This window comes from Mirounga angustirostris, unplaced genomic scaffold, assembly GCF_029215605.1.
Source record: "Mirounga angustirostris isolate CCGP_5_RB_7025 unplaced genomic scaffold, mMirAng1.0.hap1 SCAF_10, whole genome shotgun sequence".
NCBI classification, from domain to species: Eukaryota; Metazoa; Chordata; class Mammalia; order Carnivora; family Phocidae; genus Mirounga; species Mirounga angustirostris.
The window spans coordinates 53,991,218-54,016,885 of NW_026991718.1; the positions used below are offsets into that span (position 1 = coordinate 53,991,218).

The window sequence follows — 25,668 nt, forward strand, 5'->3', positions numbered from 1 at the left end:
ATTTTACCAAATAAATACAAGTAAACAAAAAGGGAAGGTCACAGTTTTGGGACCAGGGAGGTGACAAACTTTTAATACTAGATAAGATTGAATTCAGGCTCCAAATCACTAAATGAGACCAAAAAGTTTATAAGGAAGAGGGTAAATTGAAAATTAAAATATATTAGTTATGAATCTGTATTGCATACCAAATAACTTGGATACACTATTTAAAAGGACAAAAACTATTGAAAAAGAGTTCCACTTTTCTTTAGGATATAGAAAGTCACAAGAAGAAAGTTCCTCCCATCCTAAAAATAAGATACAACAACACCTTTCTTGAACTTTTTCTTGAACCTAAAAACAACAATACTTTTCTTGAATCTATCAGAGAGCTGAGTTACAAGGCAACCTACTGAACTGAATTTTAAAGTCACAAGTTCCTCTAAGAGAGATGGAACATACAAACTGCCTCACCTTTGGCGGAGAACAAGAGGAAGATGTGGCTTCCATAGAAGCAGGTAATAGAACATCTTGCTAATTGTGCTCTATTTGTGTCATCTGTTCTTTGTTGTTGTTTTTCTTCTTTACCTACCTTCTTTTGGATTAATTGGATATTTTATTAATGTTCATCTACCTTCACTATTGGCTTCTTAGTTTTACTTTTTTTACTTTTAGTTGTTCCTCTAGGTTTTGCAATATAAATCTTTAACATCACATTTTACCTATAGAACTTTGTATCACTTATGTATGTTGTAAGAAATTTATAATGGTATACTTAGATTTCTTCCCTTTCATACTATATATAATTGTTGAATTATATTTTAATTCTACATATCTCATAATCCTTACAACACCTTATTACTATTTTGCTTGAGACATTCAAATATCTTTTCATAAATTTTTCTAAAATTACCTGAGAAGAAAGAAAATCTAAATGACCAATTACCGTGAAATAAATACAATTGTCAAGTAGCTATTTCTCCATAGTACCAGACTGTGAGGGTTTCAGAAATTAATTCTAAAAGAAAAAGATAAACCTAAATTACTTAAATTATTCTAGAGTATTTAGTAAAAAAGACAATTTTCTAAATCCTTTTTATAAGGTGGCCATGTCATTGATAACAATGTATAAAATAGATTTCACACACACAAAGGAAAACTAGTGGTCAACTAAACTGAAAAAATCCTAAACAAAATATTAGTAAACAGAATCCATTAGCACATTTCAAGAATTATACAAGAATATAGCTGGAGTGGGGTTGGATTATTTTAATACTACAAGGATGATTTAAGATTAGGAAACCTAAAATTTAATATAAAATTGAAAACAAAAACAAGAGAGAAAACTCACAGGGTCACTTAATTAGGTAACACATTCACTGGCTATAAGAAATACTTCAAATAACAGTGGCTTATACAAAATGAAAATTTACTTCTCTTTCCTGGAATAGATTGAGCATAAGCAGTTTAGAAATGATATAGTGGCACCCTAGTATTGGAGAGCTTATGGTCTCAACTAAAATTAGAGAATTAATAAATGAAGAAAGGGGGAATAGATACTGGGCAATGTCAAACAGTATCTACCATAGTCATCCCCATTAATGATGATAATAATACTTTTTTTTAAAGCAGCAATCCTTGATTTCAAAAAAATAAGGTAAAAATAATAAGATAAAAATAATAAAAACTATTAGCAAGAAATGTGTCTCATTCTAAAAGCCTGAAATGTAGATATAAAAAATACTAGAAGCATCCGTATTAAAATCAGGAGTAAGGTAGGATACCCACAATGACCACAATTATTCAACAACTTTCTTACAGATATTAGTTATTACAAATAAAAGTACATGAATGAGAGAAATAAAATTTGTTTTTTATTTTTTAAAGATTTTATTTATTTAACAGAGGGAGAGAGCAAGCACAAGCAGGGGGAATGGCAGGCAGGGGGGAAGCAGGCTCCCCGCTCAGCAAGGAGCCCAATGTGGGGCTTGATTCCAGGACCCTGGGATCATGACCTGAGCTGAAGGCAGCTGCTTAACTGACTGAGCCACCCAGGGGCCCCAAGAAATAAAATTTGTAAAGGATGAAAAGAACTTATCAGTTGTTTTATTTATCTATTGATGCATAGAACTCACACCTAAAAATTATGGGCTTAAAATAATAACATTTACTATCTCTCATGATTATGTGGGTTAATTAGGCAGTTCTTTACTCTCTACAGTAATTCAAACTTTATATTTTAAATCACCAAATTAGTAAACAATCTAAAATTCTAATATTAGATAATGTTCAACTATTTGGAGAAACATTTTCTTTCTCTTTTTTTTTTAAGATTTTATTTATTTATCTGAGAGAGAGAGAATGAGAGACAGAGAGCATGAGAGGGAGGAGGGTCAGAGGGAGAAGCAGACTCCCCACTGAGCAGAGAGCCTGATGCGGGACTTGATCCTGGGACTCCAGGATAATGACCTGAGCTGAAGGCAGTCACTCAACCAACTGAGCCACCCGGGTGCCCCTGGAGAAACATTTTCAATACTGGGTAAATCTTATCTGTAGGTCTTTGAAAGTTTTGGCTCACATGTTCCCTCTGTCATGGTTCTCTAAGGAAGAAAAGTAGGACAAAAAAAAAAAAAAGGTAAGACAATATTTAGTTTGTCCTCTTTTGCTGAATGTTGGATATGTTTCAAATCCAAGATTTCTGTGGTTAAGTTTTTAGACTGACTTTTTCAACTTGGTTCACAAAGTAGTATTATGACTCATGCATATAGAGTTCCAGATACAGTGAAGAAGCAGAAGCCTGATCAAGAGCCCAGCATCAGAGAAATGAAAATGATATAGATGAATAACCAAGATTGACATGGCAGGAGAAATGTAGAGGTTCTATATGTAAACCTTCATTGGGAAGTTTCTGGGCACATTAAAATATTTTCTGGCTGTCACATGACACCATTTGAATGGACTGTTTGTTGTTATTTTAAGCTTAATTCATCAATTTTAGAAACTTTTCCAGACACATAGAATGGCTTCTATGTTTTATCCCATAACTTGCTTAAAGTATTTGATCCTCTTTGATGTGGACTATATCCAACTTGGAAACTAAACTATGAGTTATGTGAGATTTCAATAATACTTTCCTAAGGTAATCCACACCTTTCATCAGCAGTCTTCTGTCCTCTCTCTATAAAGACTACATCCAACATTTTAAAAAGAGGCAACTGTGTTTGTGACATTATATAGTTGCCTGGTATTATTTCTTATTGTCTCAGAAAGCAAAGGACAGTAAGTCTAGAATAATGATAAACAACATTTTTTGAGGGGGGGGAAGGGCCAACTCAAGAAAATAAAAACATGTTACTTTTTTTGTCTGTAAAAAAAAGTAACTTTTGGAAGCTTCCCCTCTTGTATGTCACATGATTCTGGTATGATTGTCAATTAAGAGGCCACTTCCCTGCCCCAAGAGTTGCATGTATCCAAGCACGGATAATCAGAGCTCTTGTTCAGTAATTGAGATGGAAACTGGGAGACGGGGGTTACCTATCTCCTTGTATAGGTTGAGAAAAAGCATGTAAAAGGAATAAGATTCATTTTTCTCACTATGTGGAGAGCTTGGCTAAAGATAAAGTCAACAGAGGAACAGAAAGAGGGACACAGAGGTAAATGTAGAGTGACAGGCTGGCCACAAGACAACTTTTACCTCAAGAATGGATTATAACAAAATAATTTAAATAATGGGGTACACTGTTTAATTTCATTAAACTATTTTCAACTATTTTGGAAACAAACTTATTTGCAGGATCCAGCTTTAAACCTAAAATATTAAATACCACACATCAATAGTCTTTATACCTCTTTTTATATACCACACTTACTAAAATTACATTTATGCACCTCCTATTAGCATTACCATTCTTTTTCTTTTTTCTTTTTTTAATGGGGGGGGAGGGAAGAAGGAGAGGGAGAGAGAGAATCTTAAGCAGGCTCCACGCCCAGCATGGAGCCCATCACAGGGCACGATCTCACAACCCTGAGATCATGACCTGAGCTGAAATCAAGAGTTGGATGCTTAACTGACTGAGCCATCTTGGTGCCCCTAGAATTACCATTCTTATGAAATGGTGTTTGTGCAGTTATTTGAATATTTTAATATATTTTGCCATATTTTACAAAATTGAGTGGAAAACTGAATAATGAATATGCTAATATTAATGGGTTTAGATAATTTTAAAGTTTGGAAAAACACCTCTTTTTAAGTTGGCTTAAATTTTCAGGACTTCTATTTTCACATATATATAATTTATATATATTTTATAGTAATTCATATATATATAAAGCATATAACATATATATATGTATATATATTACATATATATATTACTTAAGTAAAAAATATTCTTGTGATCATCTGTGTATGTGTGTATTTGTGTGTGTGTGTTAAGCAAATATAGTTTAAAAGCCTGAAGTTACATAATCCAAATATTCTTATAAATATCTTTTGAAAATTGTGCTCATTTTTCTAATAGGTAATAATTATATGTAGGAAAGTAAACTCCTCTCAAATGTTGAAATAACACAATAAAAATATAGTTAACAAGGAACTTCTAAGTCAATAACTTTATAATTTGGTTTAAATTAATTATATATAAGTAATAACCTATAAGCTTTAAGTATAGTATAAGGTTATATAAAGCTTATAGGTTATGCTACATATACATATGTTATGCTACCTCAAATCATGGCAATAAGTTATGTGGTTATTTCTAATATTTCTAACACAAAGCATATATCTGTAATCAGTTTTGTGTGTGTGTGTGAATATACATTTACACAAAAGTTAAATTAGGAAGTGATTATTTTAACAAAAAGGATCTTAACTAAAGAATAACCCACGCAATTCCTATAAATGATAGTCATCTATTATGTACTATGTACTGGCTCTAGCCATGAATATGGCCTTGACTGAGTCCTTTAACCTCATTTGAGTTTCAATTTCCTCATCTATACAATGTGGATTTCACATTTTTTATGCTAAACAATAGAGTAATGATTAAGATGTGAACACTGTGCCAGGCTGGTTTGAATTCTGGCTCTCCCACTTATTAGCTATGTGATCTTGAACAAGTTTAAACACTTTATGTTTCCTTATGTTTATGTATTTCCTTATCTACAAAATGAAGCAATATCCTCTTCATAGGAGTATTGAATTAAATGAAATAATGCATATCAAATTCTTATGTCAGTGCTCAATAAGTGTTAGCAATTAGTTGTTTTTTAAAATGACCCTGAAATGTGAGGTACAAATGAAAGTACTAACTAAGTGAATAATAAACACAATTCCTTTTTGCATATTAGAATTTTGAGGCAGGAACATACTAAGGGTATGCCTAAGAAAACAGAGTAACTCTGTAATGGAAACAGAAACAATAACAAATTAGATATTGTTTCATGTAAAGGTGACAATTCACAAAAAATAAATCTTGAGACATTAAAAAAATCAGTTAATATTTTATGTTTATTTTTGTTTCAAAGATACTTGTATTCAAAGTATTCAAATAACTAGTTGAGTACCTCTACGTGGTACTTTTTTTTCTCTACAAACATTTTGTTATAAATGAAAGTAAGCTATACTTCTTCAACTCCCTACCCCGCAAAAATATGGTTTGTGGGTTTTTTTGAACCACTAATAACACTTTCAACATCACAAAAAGTGTATTGGTAGAACCAAGTAAAAGGTGTAATTTATTAACATAAATCTTTGAGTCTGTAAGTGTACTACCACAGACTATAGAAAGATATTGTCGGGGCGCCTGGGTGGCTCAGTCGTTAAGCATCTGCCTTCGGCTCAGGTCATGATCTCAGAGTCCTGGGATCGAACCCCGCATCGGGCTCCTCGCTCTGCGGGAGGCCTGCTTCTCCCTCTCCCACTCCCCCTGCTTGTGTTCCCTCTCTCACTGTGTCTATCTCTGTCAAATGAATAAATAAAATCTTTAAAAAAAAAAAAGAAAGAAAGATATTGTCAATTGAAATCTAAAGCAGAGGATTAACAGCTTGATGACTTACTCGAAAAGTTCATTAGGAAAAGCCATATCCACAAGTGCTGAAAATGTCTAGAGCCCAGAACTGTGGTTCTCTTTCTAAGTACACCATTACCAAGTTCTGGAAATGCTATTTCAATAGCTTTGGCAATAATTATAATTTAGAGATGTGGGGTTTTAATTCCCAAGAGTTTAAAGCATGATTGTCCCTATGGCTTAAATTTTCCTTTCTGTGTACTGGGATGTAGAGATAATGACTTTGGGAGAATGCACAGCTGAAACAGCACTAAACCACAAAGAAATCTGAGGTTACTAAATAGTGTCAAGGAGTTTTATCCATATGTTTCACTCTGCCTTCCAGAGAGTACTCCCAGACTAGAAGTTATAAATGGAATAAGAGGGGTGCCTGGGTGGCTCAGTTGGTTAAGCGTCTGCCTTCAGCTCAGGTCATGATCCTAGGGTCCTGGAATCAAGCCCTGCCTCAGGCTCCCTGCTCAGCAGGGAACCTGCTTCTCCCTCTGCCACTCCCCCTGCTTGTGCTCCCTCTCTCTCAAATAAATAAATAAAATCTTAAAAAAAAAAATAAATAAGTGGAACAGGAGCTCTTCAGCATTTAAACAATGTTTTCTATATTTGCATTTAGAATATACTACTAAATCCTTCATACCAAAGAAGGAAATATTTTCTATTAAACATTTAAAATTTTCATTTATTTAATGTAATTCCAATTGTATTAAAACAAAACAAAAACAAGAAGCCCTATATAAAACACCATAAACCAATCACAGCAAAAGAATGGATGAATTTACAAATAATGGGGAGGTGCCTGGGTGGCTCAGTCAGTTAAGAACCCAACTCTTGGTCTTGGCTTAGTTCTCAATCTCAGGGTTTTGAGTTCAAGCCCCATGTTGGGTTCCATGAGAATAATGGTTTACTGTGGAAAGATCCTGAGATATGGAGTCAGCCTGAACTGGTCTTAAAACAGGGTATAGCTCAGGATAGAAAAACTGAACCCCTATCTCCTTAGCTCTGAACTGGGAATAATGTCAACTGGGCGGTTGTCACAAATGACATGATTGATCATGCATCATAATCCACATGTTATTTATGTAGTGATTTGTGGACTGAGATAGCTATAAAGTTTGTACTTTATGCAAGTATTCACAGTTTAATATACTGTGTTAACAGAAATTTGAACTACGTTGTTAGGAAACTGGTGTTACGTAACTGAAACCCATGCATGCCAAAATGTGCAAGACTAGGACTATCTACTTTCATATTTTTTTTCCTACTGGCCTTTATGCTTTTGTCATGTTTAACTTTTATGTTATAAACCCCACAACATTGTTATGTTTATATGAGTAGTCAATTCTTTTAAAGGATTTAAATAATTTTTAAAACTCATATATTAACCCATGTTATCATTTCCAGTGTTCATCATTCCCTCATGTAAACCCACATTTTCATTTATCATTTTCTGCTTGAAAGACATCCTTTAGTATTTCTTGTAGTGCCAGTGATGAATTCTTTCAGATTTTATATGTCTGAAAGCAGCTTTATCTCATGTTTGACTTTGAAAGATATTTTGCTGGGTATAGAATTCTAGATAGACAGGTTTTTCCTTTCAGTGCTTTAAAGATGTTTCTCCATTGTCTTCTCAGATTGTTTCTGATGAAAATTCTGATGTTATATTCATCTTTGTCCCTTTGTTCTTTTTTATTGCTTTCATGATTTTATACTGGCTATGATGTGGCTTCATAGTTTTCTTAATATCTCTTGTGCTTGGAGTTCATTGAATATCTTGGATTTGCGGGTTAATAGTTTCCATAAGGTCTGAAAATTGTTAGGTCATTATTTCAAATATCCTGTATACTCTCCCCCCACTTCCTCCTTCAGAGACTCTAACCATACATTAGGCTACTTGAAATTATTCAACTCACTGTTCTTTTCCTTAAATTTTTTTCATTTTGAATAATTCCTATTGATATGTCAAGTTCACTAATTACTAATCTTCTACAGTGTGTAAATTGCCATTAATCCTATATGGTGTATTTTCACCTCAGACATTTTAGCTTTCATCTGTAAAAGTTTGAGTTTAGTCTTTTTAATATCCTCCATGTTTCTACTTAACTTTTTTGAACACATTTAATAACTGTAGCTATTTTAATATCCTGTTAAGTTTTAACATCTATATCAGATACAGGTTTGTTTCAATTGATTCTTCTTATAGGTTGTTTTTGCTTATTTGCGTGCCTAGTTATCTTTAATTAGAGGGCAGTCATTGTTAATTTTATCTCATAGGTGCTGGGTATTTTTGTTTTTCTAGAAGTATTTTTACACTTTGTTCTAGCATGCAGTTGTTCTGTGGGAATGGTTTGATCCCTTTTGACCTTGCTTTTATGATTTGTTGGGTGGGCCCAGAGCAGTGCAACCTAGGGCAAATCATTCCCTACTACTCAGGCAAGTAACTACCCAGTGACCTTGGTTGGTAAGAACTGGCATTATTACTAGATGCTTGTGAGCACCGGACAATGTTTGCTCCCTCTTAATCCCATCATGTCTTTCTCCAGCTTCCATTTCCTCACATATATGTGCTAATCAGTACTGAATTTAATTATCAAAGGGGATCATCTGCAGATCTCTGGAGTTCAGTTTTCTCTTCTCACAGGTACTCTGTCCTGTGAACTCTAGCTACCTTAGTCTCCCTAGTGTCTCAGCTCCATTTCTCACTCATGATGTCTACTGGGCTGTTCCTCAATTCTTCCTTGCATCATGGTCTGGAAACTCCCTCAAGGCAGTAAGCTGGGAAAATGGTAGGGCTCTATTTGTTTGTTTCCTCATTCTCAGGTTGTCTTGAAATCCACTTTTCCATGTAGTTTATTTGGTTCTTTCAGCAAGAAGTGTACATGCAGTCCTCATTATTCCATCTTGGCTGGAAACAGAAGTTAGAGCTATCTTTTAATAGATTATCACTTCCTGAGTTTTTGTGTAATATCAGAAAAGAATACCTATACTTATCTGAAAACACTATTAAAATACTTTTCCTTTTCCCAACTACAATCTGTGTGAGCTTGGATTTAATAGTAACATATTGTAACAAATTAAGTGCAGAATACCCCTCTTCTATATAGTGTGAATCTAACCAGAAACCTTGATTTTATTACTTGGATCAGAGTTTTACTAGCAGCTTGAGGTATGCCATTTCATCTTAGACTAGGCAATTAAGGTTTCCCTAATAGATTTAAAACCAGAACACCCAGAAGTTAGTAAAATAGTGAGGTAAAATGAAGACATTTTAAATAGCTATACATTTTATGTATTTCTTTACTCTTTTGTTTAGTGGTTGAATGAAAAAGAAGGAGATCTCTGTGTGGATTCATGTAATCAGTACACACCCACCTGCTCATGTACACATAAAGGATAGGAGTCATCTATAACAGCGACTTGGACTGTAAACAACAATTCTCCTGAGCTATACAGTTAAGCTATAGAATTCTAGTGAGTTTTTTTGGCACACTTGCCTGAAATGTAACAATTCTTTCCTGTACATATAATTTCCACAGACAAGTGATTTTTATGAATAGTTTCCAAGAATGACAGTACACTCAATAGTTAAGATCACAGTATTTGAAATTAGACTGCTTGGGTGCAAACTCGAGCTCCAACTACTTTCTAATTGTGTAACCTTGAGAATATCCCTTAATATGCTTACTTCAGCTTCTTTTTTTTTTGTAAAATGGCGGTAAAAGTGTTATTTACATAGTTGTTTTGAGAAGCAAATTAGTTACGGTAATTTCTTAAAATTGTGCATGGTAAATAAAACATTTAGCAACTTATAGAACAGCAATTACAGTTTCTTTTCAACCCTCTTGGCTATTAGCCAATGAACTTTAAAAGCACACATATCTGAAATCTACCCCTAGATGTACTTTTATGAAGTCTAAAGAAGGCACAACAACACACGTTTGTTGTTTTGTTTTTGAGTCCCACAAGTGATTCTGATCATCACATTCCGGCAAGAACTGAAGATCATAGTTAGACTTTAGATAAATTGTCACTTAGACTAATCAGTATTAGGCTAAATTTTAATTGTTCCTAGAAACATTTTCTAATACTGAATAGCTCAGGGAATCAGAGTCAAACTGCTTTAAGGAGGGGAAGGCAGAACTTTGCCATCAGAATATATCTAAATTCATAAAATATTTAATAAGTAACCATTGAATATCAGTATTGGGTAGACAGAGATGAGTAAGGTGCCTCTGTTCTCAGGAATGTAAAAGTTAAGTGATATAAGCACTGTTTCCCAAGGTTGGTACATGCCTGCATACAACTGACTCTGTGTAATAAGCAACCCAAGTTTTCCTGGGATCAGGGTTGCCTGGCTGCAGCAAGAAAGAGTAGTGATGGGGTGCCTGGCTCAATCATTAAGCATCTGCCTTCGGCTCAGGTCATGGTCCCAGGGTCCTGGGATTGAGCCTCACGTCGAGCTCCCTGCTCAGCAGGAAGCCTGCTTCTCCCTCTCCCACTCCCCCTGCTTGTGCTCCCTCTCTCGCTGTCTCTCTGTCAAATAATTAAAATCTTAAAAAAAAAAAAGAGAGAGAAAGAGTAGTGATAGATGGGCTCTATTCTGCAGTGGACTTTCCTGCAATCATGGCATTATTAATGTCAGTTTTTCCACAGCCAGCCTGAGATGCATAAACAGCAGCCAAGCTTGAGCTAGAATTAAGCTGTCAGGCCTACCAATTACTCCTCCTCTGTGTAGAAACAGATTTCCTAGAGTTTGGAAAAAGCCAACCTAGAGAAACTATCTATACAGCCCTGTGTGTGTTCACTGAAGGGCCACTAACCCCTACTGTTTCCAATAATACCTAAAGGAAGAAGAATGTGTTACAGTGTTACTCTACTGTAGATATGAAAATACAACTGTCAGAGTGATATATCTCTATATAGTCATACCTTAAAATGCATTTAATTGTTTTGATATTATCATAGCTCTAAGACACCTGAATAGTGGTAAATGCACTAATAGGTATTTTGCATCTATACCTTTCATCAAGTCTCCCAAAGCCATTTAGGACAAATAAAGCATCTTTACTGCCCTTATGACCTCTGTTTAGATTTTCTGGCTTAGTGAATTCTAAACAGACAAAAAGAAAAAAATAGAGTAATAGAGATGAACAAATTAGTAAAGTGAGAAAACTAATTAAGGGAAAATTAAATAGTTATAGGAAAACTAAAAAGAGAAAGATTCTCATTTTTATATTCTGGAATGAATTCTTTAATACACAAAACAATGAGCATTATTATTAAACAGTCCTTAATGTACTTTGAGTTACTATTTTTTTTAGTTTTATACTATGAAATAATTAATGCTCCTACAAACAAGTTATTTTATATACTAATTAATACTCAGAAGAAAATGGTACAATTGTCTAGGTGTTGATTAGAATGAAAGCAATCATTCTAATTTCAGCACAGCTTTAACCTGCCCTGTGATTTTCAGAATAACAGTATTCATTTCTCACCTATACAAAAAAGAAGTTGGACCAGATGATATCTAAAGGTTCTGACAGTTCTAAATGTTAATAATACTGTATTATTTATATAGCCAGTCTACTTTCTTTTTTCTAAACTTCTTAAATCAGCATTTTCCCTAAAAATAGTGGAAAGTTTCCAAAATACATCATGTTTTAGAAAAATAAAATTAAAATCTATTTCAGATTAGGAATTAAAAAGTGATTTACTGACAAATAAACTGAAGTCATTTCCCACCAACCATGTTCCTAAAAATATGAAAGTGTTTTTAAGATTCAGAAATGTATAAAAAACTTAGAAACAGTTACTGAAAGTAAAACTATAAAAAATAAAATCTTAAAACTTAGTGAGTTGAAGCTTTGTATTAGGGAGTTACTATGATAAAAAAATTAGTAGATTACCACTTTTGGATGATCCACAATATTTAAAAATATAACTACTTACTCTGTATAATTCTACAACATAATTGCTAACTCTCCTGAATTTCCAAAACTTTTATGCAATTATTTTCACATACCTCTCCAAGGAAAGGTTTCATTGAATTGCAACATTGATTTATTAAATAAAATAGAAGTCCATAAAAAAAAAAAAGTCCATGCTTTATAAGTCAGCATTAAATTTCTCACAGAGAAATCAAGAAAAAATATTTCCTATCACAGATAGCTATTAACTGTTGTTGTTACATCTTCCAACTAATATTTCATAAAAGAAATCAAGTTAAGTGGGAGCTGCCTTTACAGATGATGCCTGTGCTTTGGCCATTCTTCGAACCAGTGCTTCTTGTCTTTTTCTTTGAATTTCTTCAGGAGAATACTTTTTATTTTTCTCTTCTTCCTCTAAAAATTAAACAAAATATAGATATTACTTTTATAGACTGTAAAGTCATCCTGAATATGAGTTTTAGTTTTTACTTTTTTATTATCCAGACTTGCCATACTGGTATAACTATTTCACACTAAACTACTATATATGATACTCCACTTACAGATACAGTGCTCTAGCCAAAAGAAAATCAAGCACTGATCAATCTGTCCTTATTTTATATACCTTTTCAAAATGTCATAAAGTTCATTTGATTAAACTCTACATTTTAACTTCCTAGCACATAATTCTTGTAAATAAGGACATCTAATTTATATAATTCACAAATGAATATTTTTTTAAAAACTGGGATTTTAAATGTTATATACACTTTAGTAAAAAAGCAGTCAAAATATAATGAATTAAATACAAATACCTCAAGTAGTGTGTTTTTACTGAAAAGCTATATTAATATTCACACCAACTTTTTTCCCTCTATAGAGCTCCAAGATTTTCATTTTAGCCATTGAGGAAAAATGTTTTAGAGTGATCTAGTGAAATCTATCATGACAATAAGCATATAATTCACTGTCAAATATTTTTATTTGGAGAATACATTTTATATAAACATTAGAAAATTATTTCAAAAAGGAGAATATCTGAGTAAAATCTTCAATTTGAATGTCTTTTTAAGTATACAGAAATGTGAGGCATTCTGACATATTCCTATGCAGCATATTTTAGTGTATACTTCAGGGATAATATACTATAAAATAAACAGTGTGTTTTAAATTAATGAAAATAGTTAAGTTTGATTTTAATAATATATCCAATTATATCTATGCAAAATACTAAGTTCTAATAAAATGAATTTAATTCCACAGTTTAGTCACTTTAAGCTAAAATATTAGATTATCTACATAATGGTAATAATAATCAAACTTTAAAATTAGCAAACGTATTTTCTCATTTAAAGGATGTTTTAAAATTAAGACCATCACCTTAAATCATATTTACATGACCTTGTACTGGTAAAACTGTTTATGTTGTAAAATCTGCCTCTCACAGAATATAAATCTGTAGTACTGTTGGCAGAGAAGTATTATTTACACTACCATCTAGACAAAGGTTCAGATTTTGTTATAAGACATTTCCCTTGTTAACTAAGGGAGATTATTTGTCCAAAATAAATTATCTGTCTCCCCTTCCTTTCTTGGTATAATTGGAAATGGGAGAGGGTGTTCAAGGTAAGAGGTAAATATTTTAGATAAACTCCCCAGATTACTCTGATGCCTTATTTATTTCCTAAACTAATTATCTCACAGATTTGTAGCTATTTTTCCTTACAGAAAGATGCTACAAGATACTTTATAATTAGCTTGACTAATTATCTAATATTTTAGTCTCAAAGCTGAGAAACGAAAACTCAGAACACACACACAATTGAAGTGACCATAAGTTTGGAAGGAAAACAGGTTAATAATCCATGCCAGCAGAAAAGAACATAGCTCTCTAAAACTGGTTTTACAACTGGCTTGGTGATATTCTTGGAAAATAATTTCAAATGATGTAAATAAAGTCACACTATGAATTTTTGACTTAGAGAGAGTCATCCATTTCTCCCATCAGCTCTTCCTTTAACTCAATCTTCAATAAAAATACATGGTAAAGTCTCAAACTATTACAAGATACAAAGCAAAAGTGGCTCTTCTTAATCTTTATCCTAGAGCAGAGGTCAGCAAAAAAGAAAAAAAAAAATCTGTGAAGGGCCAGAAAGTAAATATATTAACCTTTGAAGTTCATATGGTCTTTTGTTGCAACTGTTCAACTCTGTTATTGTAGCATGAAAACAGCCAGCCATGGACAATACAAATGATGTGACTATGTTCAAATAAAACTTTGTTTAGGGACAATGAAATCTGAATTCCATATAAGTTTCAAAGGTCATGAAATATTACTCTTCTGCTGATTTTTTCAACTATTTAAGATGTGAAACCATCTTAGCATGCTGGCTGTACAAAAACTGGCTATGGGCTGGATTTGGATAGGCCATGGTTTGCCAAACCCTGTCTTACAGCAATGAGGTAGTTAAATGGGTTTTGTTTCAGAGACATTCTCTGGAGAGCAGCTTGCTACATAACAAAGTAAAAGAAAGTAGAAACAACAGACAATATCAAGAAGATTAATGTTAATTAGAAGATTAGGTACTATCAGTAAACTTAAAAAAATTGATAAGATAAACTGAAAGAGATTATCCACCCATAAAAAATGCAGATAGGATAGTAGTTTTGGGAAAACTCAAATATTGCAGAGATGTAGTCATTTTTAATATAGTTATAACTATATGTAACTAAATTCATGTTGAGAGTATGGTCCAATTAATTACACTTATTTAAATATAAATTTAAATATTTTAAATTATAGATTGACCACAATTTTTAAAAGTTTCAAAATATCAAGGCTATAATGTAGGGAAATATTCATTGTCAATGTTGATAAGAATATAAATTGATGTAACTTTTGGGGAAGATTTGGTGATATCCATCAAATTCAAAACATTCTCTTACATAAATTTTTCAATAATTAACAGATACAATCATAGGAGCATGGAGAAATTTATGTAGAAGTATATTCACTGGCGGATTGTTTGTAATGCAAAAAATGCAACCAAACTGGACTTTCCATCAATAGAGAAACAGTTAAATAAATCATGGTACATCCATATAATAACATACTATGTAGTTATTAGAAGGACTGAAGCGAAACTATATGAATAACAGGAAAAGATAGCTATATTAGATGAAGGCAAAACCAAGTTGTCAAAGGGTAGGTACATAGTACATAATTCCATCTGATTAAATAAATGTGTAGGTATACACACATATACATACACACAAACATGCATGCACGCTTTTATATGCACAGAAAATACTACATGATGTATTCCAAACTGTTAATTGTGGTTTCCCTGAGGAATGGCTGTGAGAAAAGAGAAATAGAGAATTTAATTTTTCACTTCAAATTAATCTATTCTGTCTTCTTTCTTTTTAAACAACCAGCATATTACTGTTACAAGTTAAAAAAAAAAAAAGGGTGGGATCACTTAAATAGGAAAGTTGTAGCAGTAATGCCAACAAAATCATCATCTAGAGTCTAAATAGAAAACAATGATCTAATGCTAAAAGGAGCCAAAGACTCCCTCACCTTATTAGCATTAATCTACATAATAGATAAGAATCCTAATGTTAGCCCTCAGTGAGGAAGACTGATTAAGAAAATCAATAATTACAAGCTAGCATAGTAAATGCTATAACAGAAGTTAACACTGGGTATTGGAGAAACCCAGAGAAAGTGAAGCTAAATTATCTGGGTGGACAGAAACATATTGTGTTTTAAAGGACAAATGGAAAATGGCTGGGCAGATTTGGTATATGCAATGTGGGGCACTGTGTTTCTGGTGAAGGAAACAGCATCTGTGAAAACATGAGGCTGTGAGAAAGAACTGGGCATTAAGATGTACAAGTAGTTATGCCAGACACAGTCCTTTTTAAAAAACATTACAACGTCAGTGAATAACAGATTTTTCACATTATATTGCATGATATTCATTCAAATACTTACTAAACATCTTCTAAGTGGCAGATACTGTGGTATGCCTAGGTATTCACAGATAGGACAGACAATAATCAATACTTGCTTGGAAATTGTGATAAAAGAAACAAAGGATGGAAAATAACAAAGAAAAGACCTATTTATAGGTTGTTCAAGGAAGGTCTCTATGAGGAAGTCATACTTAAAATGAGACCTAAGGATAAAAAAGCAGCAACCAAAAGACAGGAATGGGGGGGGTCAAATGCTGGGAAGTAGTAGTTTTAGTTAGGAATAGCACAGTCAGATCTCCTGAACTAGGAAAGAAACCATTCTGTTTGAGGAACCAAAAAGATAGCTAGTGTAGTTGAAGCTTAGTAGGTGAGATAAAAAAGCAGACAGACAGGCTAAGGAGTGGTAATCCAGGGCCTTATAAATCAGTGTAGAGTTGGAATTTTATTTGAAAAATGATGGGCCATCATTGAAGGCTGTGGTTAAGCACAGGAATGCCATATTTGCCTGTTTGTTTTTTAAAAGATTATCCTACTGTTTGGAGACTAGAATTGAAAAGGGACAGATAAAAGAACTACAATCTAGTCAAAAAATGTTGGCTTGGACAAGGGTGGTAGCAATTAAGAGTGAGAAAAATGGACAATTTTGAGATGTATTTTTTTTTGAGGTAGAAACAATGGCACTTGATAGAATTGTGGGAGAGGAATCAGAAGAATCAAAGATGACCGGTTGTACTTAGTAAATTACAGTTCTAACCATCACAACTAACAGAGTTTTATATCAGATATTATAGTAGCAAATGTGTTTAATTAGAATGCTCTGAATTTTCAAATATCGTTCACCTCAATGTTCTGCTAAACATAGGAATAAGATTATTCAAGTTTTAAAACAATGAGACATTTAGTAAACACAATCTCACAGCAATATATCTACCTAAACTACAATTTTCTAGGAAACAATTCAGAAAACATTCAACAAATATTTATTGAGTACCTACCATATGCTAGTCACTGTATTAAAAGCTAAGAATCTAATGCAGTCTTCTGAAAACATAAATCACACACCCTTTGTATATTAGAGCATAATTATTTTTAAGAGTCACTTTAAGAATTCTAGTTAAATATCATGATTTTTTAAATTGTTACACAAATTCAATATAACAAATAACTAGTTTAGCTACTTTCCCAGGTGATAATTTTCAAAGAAAACTGTTTTTTTTTTTTTTTAAGATTTTATTTATTTATTTGACAGAGAGAGAGAGAGCGGGAGCAGGAACACAAGCAGGGGGAGTGGGAGAGCGAGAAGCAGGCTTCCCGCCAAGCCGGGAGCCCAACGTGGGACTCGATCCCAGGACCCTGGGATCATGACCTGAGCTGAAGGCAGACGCTTAATGACTGAGCCACCCAGGCGCCCAAAGAAAACTATTTTATACATACCTTTTGAAGGCTGTTCCATAGATTCAGAACGTTTCACCAAAGACTGCTGTTGAACAGTCTTCCCACAAAATGGGCTGACAGTTTTATTTTTCTCCAAACCCTGTGTAATTTTGGTATCAGAAATACTTGCTGGTATACAATTTTGATTGAACTGGGAAAGAATCTGAGAATTTTTCATCTTTGTAAACGTATACTTAGGAAATCTAACTGGTCTGTTAGGGTCACTCTTAGCTCCATCTGTTGTGCTCCTATGGGATAGATGCTGAGTACTTAATTTCTTCTTGTAAGTAGCAGTTTCTGTATTCCTATGATCTGAACTCACATTCAAACTTGAATTTCCTATAAGAACCGATTCAGTACTATTCACTTGTATTGGAACATCAGTGTTATTCCAGGAATAACGTAGATTATTGATCTGACAATTTGAGTTCTTAGAGTATATTGTTAAATTAGTTGTAGCACCTAAAAAGCTTGGAGAATTTCCACAAATTTCTCTTTTTTCCGTCTTCACTGGTTTATTTAATTGTGAGCTATTTGTGAAAGATGTATGCCCTGAAATGCTGCTCAGATTCAAATGCTTTGACTGCACCAGTTGACTTTCTTTAGATGTAGTAAACATGTTTTCGGCTCCATGTTTGGAACTATTATTGATCTCAAGTTTACTTTCTGATATCTTGCTGTCCTTTCTAATGTCTTGTTGCTGAGTTAGTCTTTCAATATCATCACATGCTTGGTATAATAAATCATCATCTACATCATCTGCTTCCCAGGTATTCTCTAATTGATGACATGCTTTAACAACTTCATTGGCAAATGATGGATCATTCCAGTCATCAAAGAAAGAACCTAACTTTGATGTATTAGTCTGATTTGGATTATAAACACTGGTTTCATTGCCCAAAGTTGCAGAGCCAAAATGATCTATATTAGCAGGTGCTTTAAAAGACTGATTATAAATGGACTTATTTTTTTGTTCATTAGAATATCCTGTGTTCAAAGTTGACTTTTCAGAAATATTTACATTAGAAGTAAATTTAGTGTGCATATCTTCTTTTACTTTTGTCAGATTAGACGCAACTGTACAGTCTTGAATTTTGTCTTGAACAACAGTTTTATTGAAAGATTTCTCAAATTTCATTTTATTTCCAGTGGATGGTAATTTGCTTGGTTTATCATTTGGGTTTAGTGAAAACCCGTATTTTCCAGAATCTATTAATTCCTTGTTATATGTCTTTGAAGGGAGATCCTGTAAAATTTTTGAATCCCTTACCCTGGTATCTAGACTTGTATTCATTCTTGACTTATTTTTATCATTTTTATTGTTAAAATTATAATTTTGCTTTTGATCAGCAATCTGGGCTGTTCTAGGAGCAGGGAAAAGTTCACACATTTTGACATTTTGCATAACAAAAGGTTCATTACTTAGTAAGTTTTCCCAATCATCCTCAAAATCACTGGTAGTAAATGCATCAAGGTGTTTATGAAACGCTTCTGGCTTCTCAGTATAAGAAGTCACACATGATTTTGTCATTCCAGGAGTGTCTACTTGACAAAAAAGTGATCCTGGGGTTTTATCTGGCAGTTTTTCAGGGACCAGAATTTCATTCATAATGATTTTCTCCTCTTTTAAAGCGCTTTTCTTTTCAAAGGTGGTATTACTTGTGTTCAAAAAAGCATCTGACAAATCTTGGCTGAACTGTCCGCTACATTTCTGAGTAGAGCCATCAAAAATGGCATTAAAGGCTGCTTCAGCATTTTGGTCAAATGGCTTCTGACTGCTATTTTGATCATTTACCACCGACATTTTGGTGTTTTCTTTCATCGGCTTCTTTATTATAGAATTATCTATTTCAGGACCTATATCATGTAATAACTGCATTTGTACATTATCTTTATAATTACTTAAAGTCTCTGCTTCTGCAACTGTCTGGATAAAATCATGATTTCTTTTGTTTTGCTCTTGAATCACATCTAACTCTTCCATATTTTTATCAAATTGCTTAGCCAATTTCATAAGTTCTTCCTCTCGATTTTGTGTTTTTAACCTATTGAAAAAATTATAGAAATTATAACTAAGAAAACTTCTAAGGGTCATTATAAATATTCAACTGTTATTAAGCATATTTTAATATATTAAAACTCAAAATTTTAACAATTATTTTAAGTCTAAAATTTTACATGTCAAAACTAAAAAATATAATTTATAGCCATTTTGATATATTTACAAAGCCAAAACAGAATATTAAAAATATTTACTCCACTGAATCTCGGGAAAACTGTAAAGTTTGAACTTACTTTGTGCAGCTGATTTTTGCTCTTGATTTTCCTTTTGCTACACTAGGAGTACAAGGAATAGCAGTTGCACCAATCCACATGCCAAGCATGGAGTTTGTTGTTGGTTTTTCATCCTTTGGCAGAAGGGAAAAAAAAGAAATTTACATAACAAAAAAAAGAAAGAAAAGAAAAAACTTTAACTACACTGAATTGTTTTCCTAAAGCAAAAAATTTTGGTAAGGTGATAGTTACTAAACAAATCCAGAATAATGAGAAGTTGGAGGATGGCAATAACAAGCTGTAAGAAGTGATCCTTTTACATTTCAGGAAGTGAAAACATTCAGAACTGGTAATTTCTTATTTTCTAAAAAATTAAGTTTTAAGAATTTAATTAGTTAACATATGCATATTCAACAGTAAAAGCAGTTTTTTTTTTTCCCAAGAGAAAACCGACTGATTTATTAAGAATAGAGAGAGATACATATGGAATTCTTTCTGTATCACCTGATTCTCCAAATTTTCCCTATCCCCATTATAATCTTTATCTAAATTTGGACAATCCATGTTGACCTGAACTGGGAACACATAAAATTAAACTCAGGACTGAGTCAAGTGCAAGGTTAGAACTGATGCTAAGAATATGGCAGGGATAAGAACAAAAATAAGTAGAGAAAGCAGAAAAAGAAGTTTAACCACTATTAAGGAAAAGAAAGGGCCATTTTAATCCTCGATGTTTTTGCTACTCCTTTCAGTGAGCTGATCATGCAAAAAAATTAGAAACTGAATTTATTCATTAGTTACAAATGAACAAATCAAATGGTTTATCCATTTTCCACTCTATTTTTGTACTTAGAATGAATATAATACTTAGAATGAACATAAATAACTATCACACAAGCTAAAAATAATCTTATCACTAGGTTATAGGATACTTAAAAGCATGGACTGATCTTATGATCAGCACCCAGAAAAATGCTCGGCATGAAGAAGCTATCAGTTTATATTTATTTACTAGGTTTAGATGAAAATATCTCTACAACTTGATACTTTAAAATCCTCATTCAGCAAGCAGTTTTCTTAGATGTCCAGTTGAACCTAGATTTTAGCTTCACAAAATACTCCAGTAATCAATAATTTTACTTTCAGACTCAATATATATTTTCACTTTTGTTTCAACAACAACCTTGAATTTAGGGAAAATATTCTTAATGATTTAATTATGGACCCTTTGTCCATTTACTAAGTATTTTTAAATTCATTCAATTTTTAGAGAATAAAGGTATGACAACTTTTTATGTCCAATTTTATATATACAAGGGCCCTGTGTATGTTTTTATACTATTTGTGTTAAATTTTAAAAATGTCTTTAATAATTGCATAATTTATTGATTTCCAACTACAATCCAGGTGTTATATAAGGAATCTGAACACATTACTTCATTTAATCCTAAAGAGTATTCTGTGTAGAGTTGTATAAAAATTATGAAAAAATACACATCCTCAAATAAACAACACTATATGAAAAGTATCCCTCAAAAAAGTGAAACGATTGTCCAGGGAAAATGGAAGTGAATATTTGAGGGGGGGGAAAAATTGCCATCTCTGAAAATATCAAGGTGACTTAAATAACTACTTGAGGAGGTAACTCACCTAAAAATAAAAAGCATGAACATGTCATTCTGAGAACATGACAATCTTACACTACCAAAGACTTACATGCTTTAAAAGTGCTTAGTTGAAAAGAGTAACATTTAAAAGCAACTAATTTCACTGTATTTTTTCTTATATACAAGTTACCACTTGCATATTGTTTCTATTTCTTTATGTGAGCTATTATTTCCAGCCCACTTAGGTAAAGGGTCCAGTAATTTACTCAACTATCTTTTTATCACTATTTAAACTGGCCAGTCCAAACACATTTTATTATGCTTCTTTCATGTGAAACCCACAATTAATGAAGATCTATTGTTAACTTATGAAGTAAATAGTATTATGGCATAAAAGCTATTTAACTAATGAACCGAATGTAAAATGAATTTCTATGACACGCCGAACATGGAATGTAAAGCTAGTAGCAACAGAGTTGTTTTGACTGTGCTAATTGTAATTTTGGATATTTTACAGCCACTAAGAAAAACTTTATTTCCTGTCTCCTCCACCTGGATGATGGTAATTCCTTGTAATCACAGTTTGGAACAATGCCATCTATTGTTTATGGTGAACATACAGTCACTATCCAAGGGTATGTCAAGGAAAAATCCCATACTTCCTACAAAGAGGACACTGAGCAAAAATTAGATGCTTTCTGAATTTAAATATTGTTAAATAAGAAAAAGAGAGAGGACAGTAAAGAGGTTCAGAATACAGGCTGCCTTAAACTTGTATTTCTATTCCATTCAAGCAGTAGAGGAACTGAAATAAAGATAGAGAAACTTTTGAAGATGGTTCTATGACAGTAAATAATTTAATTATTATAATGAACTTTAAAATAATCTTACATTTATAGTGCTTATGTTTACAAAGAATTTTTATCTAATTTAATCCTCATAATAGTCCAATGGAGAGAGCAAGACAAGTAATTCTAGTTTATGGCTGAATGAACTAAAGTTCTGAGAGCTTAAGTGACTTGCTTATGGTCACCCAATATAGGAGGCAGACTGAGAACTTCAAATCCAGTGTTCTTTCCACTTTTATGAGTATTTCTCAATGATCAGATTAGTCCACAAGTATTAAGAAGAGCAGTTTCAATGGGGAAAAATTGTGCTATTGACAGTAAACAAATACCAATCACAAAAAAACTTTAAAAAGTTTAAATTTTTATTGTCTGATTCTATTATTTTAGTAACTTTAAAAATAATGCCATATATTGTTAAACAACATTAAACACAAAATAAACACAAGGCTCTAGTCAAAATTCATTACTCTAAAAAAATTAAAATATAAGATATATGCTTAGGAAAATATATATTGCCAATTATACATTATGTTCCTTTTTTCAAAACATGTATTTCAGTAGTACAAAAGGTAAAAGTAACCTTTGGTGCTCTATTTTCAGAAAAGAGAATTGTAAAAGACAACATTTTTCATACATGGGCCTAGTGGCATAGTTTTCACAGTTCTAAAATAAACTATAAAACTAGTGATATTTACCTGAGGAGCAATACGATTAACAATATGTGAGATTTCATCACTATCTGTGGTGTAAATCTGTTTTTTTCTTCCTTTACCTAAAGAACAAAGACATTCCTATAAATGGTAAACAAAAAACTTAATTTTTAAAAATAGGAGTCACTTCATAGAAAACAATATTAATTAGCATGGCTTAGATCACTATGCACTGACATCACATGCGTACCATACCAATCACGTAAGATTTCTCAAAGAACATCTGTTGTATAAAAGTTCTGTTATTACCCTACTGAAATTCTATAGTTAAATCCTAATCATTTGCCAAATATTTACCCAGATAAAAATATTAATTAATAATAAATTACCTAACTGTTTTGTCATTGGAGAATTTTGATCCCAAAAGATATCATTTTGTCCATCTGGATCATTAGGAGAACTGAAGGTAGATGACAATAAATCCATTTTCAGCACTCTCTTTGGTGTTTCATATCTTTCTACATAAAATAAGATTAAAAAACAATTGTTGCATTGTAAAGCATTACTTTACTTCCTAATACCCCAATGTCACATATCCTTTAGATTACTTTTTATAGTCTAACTATAAAATTTTCTCCCAGAGATGATATTACTTTAATAACAACTGAAATGTTTCACATAAAAATCCTTGTAACACTTCACAAATCTGACACTGTAAATAGCAAGTATTTTAAGATAACTCAGTAGCTCTATGAATGTCTACTACTGTATAATCTAGTCACTCCATTCATTACCACTGGAACTTGGAGGCTTTGGGAACCACCTGTAATTTCGAAAATCAAAAAGCTCCCAGCAGAAACTTCAGTAAAAGTCTTTTTAGCTCCCTTTCATTAATTCTATCCAACTTATGCTAATTACTTCAAAAAGCTTTAGCGACCCATTTCCTGTGAAGTTTTGTCCACTATCACTTTTAAATTTCTACAGACCTTTGTTTTTGTTCATTCCAGAATTGCCTTATGGGAGTAAACTAAAGACAAATAAGGTAACAAAAGTCGTATTTTAAGAGCACACTTTAAGAAAGAGCTTTTGTGTGAATTTCAGTTCCTACCAGGATTTACTGGAAATCTTTAAAAAAATAGAACACCAAAAATTGACCAGAATGAAATATTCAGGGGCCCTTAGTTTCCTACTTTGAGGGACATCATACACAGGACTTCCGGTTTATTCATAATGAAGTGAGACATCACCCAGACTCTTGAGGATGAGAGAGAGAGCTATAGCTGTTTATAAGATCCCTTCACTAAAGCAAGTCAGGGCAAAAAGTCTGCGGGGGCGGGGCGGGGCACAATTCCCCTGGAAATAAAGTGAAGGCAACAGGTTATCAGATAGTTTTCCTTGCTCTGCCACTGCTGAAGACTGGAGGAGCAGTATAGAAATAGCCGCCCTCCTTCCCTCAAACAGGTAAATCACAGGGCCTGTTCCTACACCAGGGGCAACAAGTGGGTGGTCACACAGAGCGTGGCAGAGCTCAAATTCGGAGACTAAAACCATGGGGGTAGTGGCGTCGTGTTCCTTTCGGACTCACGAGGGAAGAAGCCCAGAGAAAGCAAGCACTAAGACTCCACCCCCACCCGCACCCTAGGATCGCCCATTGCAAGCGGGGCTGTGGGGCTGCAGCGCTTAAGCCCGGAGAGGCCGCGTTGCCGACGTCTCACCCTCGGGGTTACTTTTACTGCACGAAGCGGCTGCTGGAGGCTGCTCTTGTTGCGGCACGGGCCGGGGAGACGTCTCTCCGGCCCTGCGGGGCTCTGAGCCGCGGGCCGACCTCAGCCGCCTCTTCCCTGGCTCGACCATCGAGCTGCATTCCTCAGCCGCCGCCGCTTTCCGCGGCGTGTTCTTCAGGCCAGGGCTGTCCCCATGTTTCCTTCGCCGACTCATTGCCTACACACCCCCTCCGCCAGCCCCTTCTCCTTTCACATTTTGCAAGGGGAGTAGTAAGGCAAGGGAACTACAAGCGGGACTCAGCGCCAACGGCCGCCGCCATTTTGGCCGATAGGGCGCTCGAAAGAGGCAGCCGCTCATTGGCTGCGTCTGGGCAAGGGGGCGGAGCGGTCAGGGTGCTAGCGGCGCGCGCTTCCGCAGCCCGCCTCCAAGCTCGCCGGGCTCGGCTCAGACTCGTCCGGATTGGAAGTGATGTAAGGAGTAGTGAGCTGGTCAGAGCAGTCGAGTGAGAGTATGGGAGGTGGAAAGAAAATTGAATCCACTGGCACCTTTTTACTGTATTTACAGCTGGAGTTACACATTACTCAGATTTAGATAATTGTGGGCTTTAGTATTTTAAAGAAGAAATAAAAGGTATAGATTAGGAAGGAAAATTTTAGCTATTTTTTCATAGGTGATGTGTGCATAGAATAATCCCAAAAGTGTAGAAGTTATTAAATATATAAATTAATTTAGCGGAGTTGCAGATACGAAGGAAATATTCAAAGACCAATTATGTTTGAATCTATTAGGAACAAACAACACTGACTTTTAAAGAAATACGATTTCTGGGGCAACTGCCTTCGGCTCAGGTCATGATCCAGGAGTCCCCAAATCGAGTCCTATATTGGGCTCCTTGCTCAGCGGGAGCCTGCTTCTCCCTCTCTTCCCGTCTAGTGCCATCTCTGTCGCTATCTCTGTCTCTCTCAAATAAGTAAATAAAATCTTTAAAAAAATAAAATATGATTTCTAATAGCATACAAGATATCAAGTAACTAGAAATAAATTTAACCAAAATCGCAACATTTCTACAGAGAATATGAAATATTTTTGAAAGAAATTGAAGACCTAAATACAATTGACCCTTGAACATGGCAAGTGTTAGGGGTACTGACCCCTGTGCAGTTGAAAAATCACTGTTA

At 33.7% G+C, this 25,668-nt stretch overlaps 1 protein-coding gene across 2 annotated transcripts; it reads right to left on the minus strand.

The window, feature by feature from the left end:
- Positions 1–4,657: 4,657 nt before the first annotated feature.
- On the minus strand, positions 4,658–24,839 carry ETAA1 (ETAA1 activator of ATR kinase). 2 transcript variants are annotated; one of them, XM_045884875.3, is made up of 6 exons: positions 24,481–24,839; positions 23,155–23,283; positions 22,811–22,887; positions 19,682–19,794; positions 17,387–19,431; positions 4,658–8,946 (listed from the first exon to the last, which is right to left on the minus strand). In XM_045884875.3, the coding sequence occupies exons 1-6, from the start codon at positions 24,701–24,703 to the stop codon at positions 8,933–8,935; spliced, it is 2,601 nt and encodes an 866-aa protein (XP_045740831.1). In that variant the 5' UTR covers positions 24,704–24,839; the 3' UTR covers positions 4,658–8,932. The 2 variants fall into 2 exon arrangements, with proteins under 2 accessions (XP_045740831.1, XP_045740830.1); XM_045884874.3 differs by lacking the exon at positions 4,658–8,946 and adding an exon at positions 10,699–12,385.
- Positions 24,840–25,668: the final 829 nt, after the last annotated feature.